Source organism: Aulonocara sp. 'chitande type north' Nkhata Bay, linkage group LG19, assembly GCF_057382095.1.
Source record: "Aulonocara sp. 'chitande type north' Nkhata Bay isolate Kocher_YH1m ecotype deep benthic linkage group LG19, A_spYH_male_GT1.1, whole genome shotgun sequence".
NCBI lineage: Eukaryota > Metazoa > Chordata > Actinopteri > Cichliformes > Cichlidae > Aulonocara > Aulonocara sp. 'chitande type north' Nkhata Bay.
In genome coordinates this window covers 5,043,435-5,053,225 of record NC_141362.1, presented here as the reverse complement: position 1 = coordinate 5,053,225, position 9,791 = coordinate 5,043,435, and the positions used below count along the sequence as shown (strand labels likewise).

Genomic DNA, 9,791 nt, shown 5'->3' with positions numbered 1-9,791 from the left:
TTTGCTGGCAGCCAAATTTAGATCATTCATGTTGGTTTACTAATGATCTTTTTAAGCATTAGCTAGCTTCTTGGCTATTGATTCACTGACCAGCTGCAATGGTGATCAGCATTATTATGATGATGCAGGAATAACATCAATACAGCTAAGGGAAAAGGATGGGGGAAAAGGCACGGTCAGGATCCTGTTTCTTGACTTTTCCAGTGCCTTTAATACCATCCGGCCCTGTATGCTTCAAGAAAAACTGAACAGGATGGAGGTGGACCCCTGCCTGGTGGCTTGGATCTCCGACTACCTCACTGACAGACCACAGTACGTCAGGCTGAAGGACATCACGTCTGACACAGTGGTCAGCAGCACAGGAGCACCACAGGGAACTGTGCTGTCCCCTCTTCTCTTCACCCTGTACACCTCTGACTTCTGCTACAACTCTGAATTATGCCACATTCAGAAGTTTGCAGACGACACAGCCATCATGGGGTGTATCTGGGATGATCAGGAAGAGGAGTACAGAAGTCTGGTGAGGAACTTTGTCGCATGGAGTCACACAAACCACCTGCAACTCAACACCTCAAAGACTAAGGAACTGGTTGTGGACTTCGGGAGGTCCAGAGAAGGTCCACTGCCGGTTCAGATAGAGGGGGAGGAGGTGGAGGTGGTCAACAAGTACAAGTACCTCGGGCTGTGGGTGGACAATAAACTGGACTGGTCATGCAACACAGAGCACCTGTATAAAAAAGCCCAAAGCCGACTGTACTTCCTCAGGAGGCTGAGGTCTTTTAACATCTGCAGGAAGCTCCTGAGGATGTTTTACCAGTCGGTGGTTGCTGGAGTACTTTTCTATGCTGTGGTGTGCTGGGGGAGCAGCACAGCAAAGAAGGACTCATCCAGGCTGGAGAAACTGATCAGGAGGGCTAGCTCTGTGGTCGGCATGAAGCTGGACACTCTGGTGACAGTGGCAGAGAAAAGGACATTAAAGAAACTGATGGACATTATGGACAATGCTGGGCATCCTCTGCACACGGCCATTAACAACCAGAAGAGTCTGTTCAGTGACAGGTTGCTTCTCCCAAAGACAAGAACTAACAGACTTAAAAACTCCTTTGTCCCACACGCCATCAAACTGTTTAACTCCTCCCTGGAGGGGAGAGGGAGGGGAAACAGGAGGACAAAGGAGGGGGGAACAACTAAGCTGTAGTGCCTCTTCACCTCACTGTGCAATACCTTTTGTGCAATACTTTTGTAAATAGTCAACGGTGCAATAGACTCAATACTTGAAATGTGCAATTCACTTGTATTTTTATTTTTATTCCTATTTATTCTATTTATCCCCTTCGTATATTTTATTTATATTGTCTCTGTATTTATATATATATATGTGTGTGTGTGTATTATATATATATATATATATATAATATTCTGTAACTCTGTAACTTCTGTCGGTGCTGTGCTTTTTTGGAAATCGAATTTCCCAGAGGAACCCACCCGAGGGATTAATAAAGTTCTATCTCTAATCTAATATCAGATTATGCAAGAAATCTGGGATTTTAAAGCCTGATGGGGGTTTTTTCGGGGGGGGGGGGGGGGTTGCCAAGCTTTGTGTTTTTCTATTTAATGCCAAACTACCAAGATACTCTGAATTTTATTCCTACTTTTCAGACTGTAAAAATCTCCTAACCACCAGATCTAGTTTCTCAAGATATTTCCCATTTTCGTTCATGATAAAGCTAAATCTTACAATTAAATCCTGGATTATGAGATCACATGTTTAATCCTTACAAATTAATGTTGTTATTTTTGCTATTTTGAAGACACCTACTGGGAATGTTCATTTATCCTTTAAATCTCTAATATAAAATAATAAAATATTTCGTTGTCCTCATGGACTTTACTGCCCCTCAGAGTCCACACTGAAATGACTCTTTCTGTTTTTTAATCAGATGTTTTGATGGCAACAGGCCGACACTGTTCAGCACCTTAACTGCGTTTCATTTCAGTGCCAAAGGAATTAGAGTTTTAAAAACCTACATTTCAAAGTGTTTGATTTTGTTGCGTTTTATCACTGACAATGAGATTCTCGTGAAATGGTCCAATCTGTTTAGTCAAATTCAAACATTTAGGGCTTTCTTCATATGTTATCCTCTTGTTGGTGATGGAAAACTCTGATTTGATGCCCAGATGTAATGTAAATCGTTGTCACAAATTAAACCAAATTCAGAGTAGTGTGTGTGACAGGAATTATTTTTTACTGCAATTTTCTTTCAGAAGCTTTATTCTTCTCATAAAAACATGTAAGCTCTATACCTGTTGACTAAATGTGCTCAGAACTTCACATAATTGAGATTTTTCTGATTAGAAGAAGAGCTACTGTGTAACAAACTTTCTCCATTAAAGGACTGATTTGCGGTTTAGAGGCCAGACTGACTGATTGTCCAATAATCACATTTTTTTTTTTAAATTTCAATTCATTCTCTTTTCTTTTCCTCTTCTTCTCAAGGCAAAAAATCCCTCAAAAGTCATTATTGTGCCTTTAAAATGCCATGCTGAACACTTTAAAGTGAGTCTTTTCTGATCTGAAGAAATAAGTAAATGAATGTCTCCTATAACTTAAATCATAATCATTATCAAGACATAAAAAAATAAGTTGATAAATAAATAGAAAACCCAGGAGCCCTTCTGGATGAAATGTGTTCACCAGGCAGCCGAAACAAGCATGCATAAGGCCTCTGACAGAGTAGCAAAACACCGGCTATCGATCCGCAAAATAAACCCTGAAGCTGTAGAATGAAAGATCACACTTGATCCACTGAGCACTAAAGCCGCAGCAGCAAACAGCACAAACAGCCGAAGGTTTTCAGCGACTCCAAACGACAGATCTGTGCGCGATAAAAAGGCGGAGGAGATCCTGAGCCATCTGCACTCAGACTGAAGCTAGCAGCCGCTGCGGTGATGCACAGAAAAAATAAATGATTATCAAATAAAAGCAGAAAGACACAACTATTAGCGTCATTGCATCTTCATTCTTTTGTTCCACTTTCTGCTACTTTGATTGCAGGTTCAACACAAGCACTACACGTCTGCTACACATGGGTCGCACTTGCGTCCTGTGGAAGCTGCAGGCAGTCTGAAGGTTTGACCTTTGACCTCCTGCTTTAGTTACTGCAGGTGCAGCAGTGAAATATTTCATGATCCAAAATCTCTTAATAGGACACGAATTTTGTTTAAAAAGCAAAAACATTCAATAATAATAATGAACTCTGTTTTGTTTCTTTTGGGATTTTTGTTTTTGTTTTTTGGAATAATTTCCACTGAAAGAAATGAAGAGATTTTAAGATGGTTGCTATTTTAACACATATTAAGAAAAGTACAAAAAAGGATGGAGGTTTAACCTTTGACCTGTGGGCAGCAGACAGGCATGAGGGCAATAATCCTTATTCTGTCATTGTCATTATTTGAAATAATTGCACTACCTGTTGTTGTTGTTGTTGTTGTTGTTGTTGTTGTTGTGAGGTTTCTTTATGAGTTTGTTTTAACTAAATAAGATAAATATCACATTTTTCTCACACTGACTCTATTAGAAACTCAGTGTTTGCTTTGCAGGCTTATTGTATGAGCAGAATACTCTCACATCTGCATGGATTATGAATTATCTTTCCACCAAACGACAGGGAAGACGGGAAACAACATTCTGCAACAACACCAAGACCTGTTGTTTCTGAGACAGAAAATTGGAGCTTTAAGATGGATGGAGGGGACCTATAGACCTACTATACTCCACTATAGGACAAATCACGTGATAGCGTTTATCCAAAACCGAACAGAGACTCATTCAGGTTAGAACGTGTTGTCAGGTGAGGAAGGACGATCCTCACATCGAAACAGCTTTTTTTGTTTTGTTTTTTGTTTTGTTTTTTTCCTTCAATTGAGCAAACATTATTCGAATTTAGCAACAACACTGCAAGAAAACGGGCTTCAGAAAGCATGAGGCACCAACTAAAGTGGACTCTAGAGAATTTAAACTCCTGAAAGTGGAGAAAGAAAAAATGTATATGGGTGTGCAGCCTGTGCTGAAATGTTAAAACACGAAGAATAAGCTGGAAGGCCTGCAGCGCCTCAGACAGAGAGGCTCAGTTTACGGCTTTACGCCACAAACCTGCAGAAAAAAATGTGAGGTGGTGATTGTGCACCAGCATAGAGAGAGAGCGAGAGAGAGAGGAAGAAAAGCTGCAGGCCGCGGATCAAAATCACACCAGCTGCAACAACAAACATCCACGCGATCACAGCGACATCTGAACACACTGTGAGTCTTTAGGCGTTGCTCATAAGCGCTGAGGAGGAGGACGCAAACACATCTCTACATCCAGATCTCACTTTTCTTTTTCAGGGCTGAAAGTAGAATTCTGATTTCAGGTTGAGTTCGGAATCACGACAACTGCACAAAAAGCGATCAGAGCACCTCAAAGAAGACACTGAAGCTGATCCCGGCAGCAGCAGAAAGCACAACACAAACGCACACGCTCAGCTTTGAATCAGACTTCCTGAATGAAACACACAAACACCCCCAAAAAAGAAAGAACAAAACAGAAAGTGGCACATAAGCTGCAGCCACACAGAATTAAACGCAGAGCATCAGGTAACAAAGAGAGAAAATCTCCAAATGTGAGACTTCACGACCAGCACGTGCATCCCTGCTGGATTTAATTCATGTTTCTTCTCCACAGAAGCGCAAAAATACTGAAAACCGATATGTGAACCTGTTTACTGAAGAACCGAATTAACATAATCTGAAATGTAAGGTGTGTGTGTGTGTGTGTGTGTGTGTGTGTGTGTGTGTGTGTGTGTGTGTGTGTGTGTGTGTGTGTGTGTGTGTGTGTGTGTGTGTTTATTTGGAGAGATTTAAAAACCAAACCAAGCATCTGCGACCTATACATGAAGCATACATGTGGATCTCAGACCGATCGTTGCATAGTACAAATATGACACCACAAAAATAAATAATTAACTTCACACAACATTAAATAGTTCCAAACTTAAGAAGTAAATTTTCAACCTTGTTTAAGTTTCAGCTGTAAAATAGCTTCAAGAAGGCGCAAACCCGGCCACCAGCATCTGAAATACTCAAAATCTAAACCACAGTAGCGCCAAGGGGAAGAAGAAAGAAAGTCTCCTGACGGTGGAAATATCAGAAATTGTAGTGGAAAAAACGCGCCATCACCATTTGGCCCCTGACCAAGAAAAAAATGCACAAATCTCTAAATTTAAGGGGGAAAAAATCATCTTTTTCTGATTCTTAAAAAGAAAAAAAATCAGATGAGGCAGAATGATTAAAAAACAGAGAAGAAGAGTCATCTCACCATCAAAGTCATCACCTGTTAACACATAAAAAGCCACAGACAGACGAAAACACTGCACAGCGCCAAAGAAAGAACACCAGTGACCACAATTAGCCTGCAAAAGCTGACTCTTGTTTAGGAAAGATGTCAAATCTGAAAATGTAAAGGGGAAAATATCCAGAAAGTTTCTGCTCTGGGGCTTAAAAAAACAAACAGAACTGAGCAAAGTGAGCAAGAAAAGCCGCATTTAAAACACTAAAACGCATCAGTGACACAGCGCTCAAATCTGCTCTCACATCCTGACTTTTCTTTGGAAAAAAAGACTGAAAAAACTGGAGCTCCTTACAACTAGTGTACGGTGGTTTGAGCTGTGAGCAGTTTAAACCAAACAGACATATGATGATAAAACAGTGCAAAGATGACATTATTAGGGAGGGGGGGTGGAGGGGGCTGCACACAAACCCAGAGGCCACAGCCTCCAGCGCCTCAGATTTCACTGCTCAGAAGGAGAAAATGTCACAACCTGAAACACCAAAAGACCCTCACACAGTCAGTCAGGCTTCAGCAGCCTTAACGCGACCTCCGGTTGCATCATTTGACAGTTTTTTCACCGAGACGCGCATAAATCTGCACGTGTAAAAGCTGTAACGCACAGGTTGAATTTTTTTTTAATCCCAGATGTGTGCGTAAACAAGAACAACTAAAACTCCAGGAAAACATAAACGGAAACACTCGTGTGGATGAGGTGGGATATCGACCTTAGCCCACAAATGAATCAAATGATGTTTGCTCTCCATAAAACCATAATTCAGAATCTGATTAAGAAAATCCAAAATTTAAGTTAAAATCTAGAAGAAGAAAAAAGGTGGTTTTGCTGTTAAAAAAAAAAAAGAACAATAATAATCCTAAATTGATTTTTGTGCTTTTCAGTGAAATCAGTGAAAACACGGACGGCAGGAATAAAAAAAGACAAAAGGATTTTCATTAGTTATGAATGTAACCTATTCTTTTATTTTTATTTTTTATGATTATTTTTTTCTTTTTTTGTTCTTTTTTTAAACTTTTGTAAGCGACAAACACGGGAATAAGAATAAGACCACAATAGTATCACAACCATGAAAATTTTTTTAGAGACGACAATTAAAGGACAATCATTCCAAGTAGTATTAGATAATGAGGCATTTTTTTTCTTGTCAAACAAACGGGTTTTTACATCGTTCCTCCTTTTATAGAAAAACAGAAAAGCAAAAGCCCACATTCAACTTACAAATAGACATTTCTCTCTCGCTCGCTTTTTTTTTTTACTAATAATACAAAAAGTAAATAAAAGGAAAAGAAGCGTGAACGTCCGTTTTTATCGGCGATCACGTTTACAGTCAAAGAAAGCACATCACAGGTTGCACTGCGGAAAATATCCATCAGCAAAACGAGAAATTTGTGCTCAATATTCAGCCTTGAAATCTGAATTTTCTATAGCACGAGCAGTTAAATTCAAAAGGTTTAAAAAAAAACAGGCAACAGGAGGCAAAAAAAATCTCTCCAGCAGCACTAACAATCCTTCGCTGATGACGCTGAAAAAAATCGGCGCCACCAAACTCCATTTACGTTTCAGCTAATTTAAAAAGACTGCAAAAAAGCAATATAAATCTCGTTTAAATGGATATTTTCTGCAGTGAGGGAGGCATCATTCACTCCGTCATCCACACCTTCTCCCATCCATTCATTCAGTCCTTAATTCTTTCCACATTAGGCCTGTAGTGTTATGCAGCTGAATACTGACTCTAAAAATCCTAAAAAACCGATTCTTTGGTCTATAGAAAGTACATTAGCAGTTTTCAACTGGGAAATTAAACGAGTGGAGAAACAGTCTCGGGACTTTAAACTGCGGGAGGCAGAGTCGCTAGAAACAAAAAAATAAAAAAAATATATAAAAAATGTGTTTCAATTTTGTAAAATAAAATCACTCTCCGCCGCTTTTCTTCAACCCCGCATGATACTTATAATACTGCAAAAATGCGGGCAAAACAGGCTATCAGAGATATTATTATTATTTTACCTTTTTAAATCTTAAAATTAGACGAAACTATTTTAAATACATATTCTATAAAAGTAATACCTCCTCCAATAATAATAACAGAAAAAACCAGCCTGCAGCTCTCCTCACGCTCTCTGTTTTTTGTGTTTTTGTTTGTTTTGTTTTGTTTTTTTATCTCAGATCACATTGCACGTCGCTGACTGACAGTACTATACAGAGACAAACCCCGGACACTTATAGGAACAGACATTATGTACACAAAAATTAAAACTGCTGGAGAAGATGGAGCAGAAGAAGAAGCAATAATAATAATAATAACAATAATAATAATAATAATAACAATTAAGATAATAATAATAATAATAATAATAAAAAATACCTGGAAACTTCAGGGCTGCTTTCTGTTAGTTTCTCAGTGCTGCTCTTTTTTGTTTTGCAGTTTTAAGCCTCTTCTCTTTTTTCTATAGTAGGTAGTTTATAATAATTTTGTCATTTTTTGTACAATGTAAATGTTCAGTGTAAAATGTTCAACTTACAGTTCCAGTCACTTAAAGATTCTCACTCCTTCAGGGCAGAATGAGGGGATGGATGCATGGATGGAGAGGTGAGGTGGGATAAAGTGGAGGGGTGAGGCTGGGGGTGAGGGTTTGGGGTGTTAGTGTATAAGCGGGTTGGAGGTTGAACTCTGGTTCTGATGCGTAAAATAGTCAGACAACCCCCCGGAAAGTCCTGAGGAGAAGGCCGGCAGAGAGCCGGACAGAGCGGGCCTAAGAGAGTCACAGGGCAGCGAGGAGGAGGACGGAGCCTGCGGGGAATTGGAGGCCGAAGCCCGGGCGGCCTGCAAGGTGCCGCCGCTGCCGCCGGACTGCGTGGTCATGGACGGGTGTGGGACATGAGGGAAAAAGTAACTGGTCTGTCCGGCCAGTAGATTCACCGAGCAGGGGTTCAGGGAGTAAGTGGCCCCGGAGCAAGGCACGGAGAGGCCGCAGGGTACCGCCGAGGCCGCCAGGGCCGCCGCTGTCAGGTGGTGCGTCGCGTAGGGGAGATCCCCCCCGACCAGCCGGTCCATGCTGAGCCCGTTGGAGGATGGGAATGACGAGTGGTTGTTGCTCATGTTCTGGGTGAGCATGGTGCTGTAGGACATGGGATGACCCGGGTATCCCGATGAGGTCCCGTTGTAGCCGAGGGCGCCGCCTGCCCGCGGGTGGTGTAGAGAGAGGAAGGGGGACATGGGCCAGTACAAGGAGCCGGCTCGGTCCATGAAGGTCAGCCCAGAGGTCAGCCGAGCACCCCGCTTGAAGGCCAGCTTGGCTCGGGACGTGGTGGACCTCCGTCGGAGTTTCCCGGTAGTGCCGCCGATGAAAACGTCGTCGCTGCTAGGGTCCAGCATCCAGTAGTTCCCCTTGCCCGGGTCGTCGTAGTGCCGCGGCACCTTGACGAAGCATTTATTGAGGCTGAGATTGTGTCGGATGGAATTCTGCCAGCCCTGTTTGTTCTCCCGGTAGTACGGGAAGTTTTTCATGATGAATTCATAAATGCCGTTCAGAGTGAGCCGCTTCTCCGGACTCTGTCTGATGGCCATCATTATCAAAGCGTTATAACTAAAAGGAGGTTTTTCATACTTGCCGCTTTTCTTCTCTCCGTCCTTCCCTCCAGCGCCGCCGTCTCCGTCCTTTGCGTCCTTTTTCTCTTCCTGCTTCTCCTTCTCGTCCGGGCAGCTCTCCTGTCTCGAGGAGTCACTTTTAGAGTCCGCCTTAACGTCCGGCTGCGCGACGGGAAGAGGAGCTTTCTGCTCGGCTTCGTCCGCGGCGCCGGGCCGGTGGTGGTGGTTCTGGTGGTGGTGGTGAAGGTGGTTTTGGTGGTGATGCTGGTTCTGGTGATTGTTGTTGTCGCTTTGAACGGCCTCGGGCACCAAACTGTTTATACTAAACGACGATTTAGGAATCATTTTCACCTCTTTGCGCTCTCCCATATCCAACATCACCGGGCAATAAGGGGGGAAAATGGCAACGACCAAAAGCGACGATCACAGCTGGGTTTCAATCTGTCCTGTCTCTGCCTGCGAACCAGGACGGGAAGGAAGGAAGGGGGGATAGATAGGAAGAAAGAAAGTATAGCCCAACAAACTATTTCATGTTCGGTTTGGGGAGAAAAAAGGAAACACACACACAACACACATGTACACACACATCGATAGGAGACAGATAGCTGCAATTAATTAGGGAGCCACAGCCACTAAAGCAAGTAAAAAAACATTGGTTGGACCTTTCCAGTCCTCAGCCAACCAGGGGAACATTAGTATTAAATATTAAGGCGTCCTCTGCGCTTTCAGCCAATCATGACGCACAGGGAAACACACACATCCACCAATGCCTTGCACGCTGCAAAAAATGCCCACCTTCCCGATACATTTCATGGTTTCT

At 42.2% G+C, this 9,791-nt stretch overlaps 1 protein-coding gene across 1 annotated transcript; it reads right to left on the bottom strand.

Annotated features, from left to right (window-relative positions):
• Positions 1 to 1,597: 1,597 nt before the first annotated feature.
• foxg1a (forkhead box G1a) lies at positions 1,598 to 9,586 on the bottom strand. The gene has a single exon (XM_086275392.1). It carries the CDS (start codon positions 9,347 to 9,349, stop codon positions 8,024 to 8,026), a length of 1,326 nt encoding a protein of 441 aa, XP_086131518.1. The 5' UTR covers positions 9,350 to 9,586; the 3' UTR covers positions 1,598 to 8,023.
• Between the last annotated feature and the right edge of the window lie 205 nt (positions 9,587 to 9,791).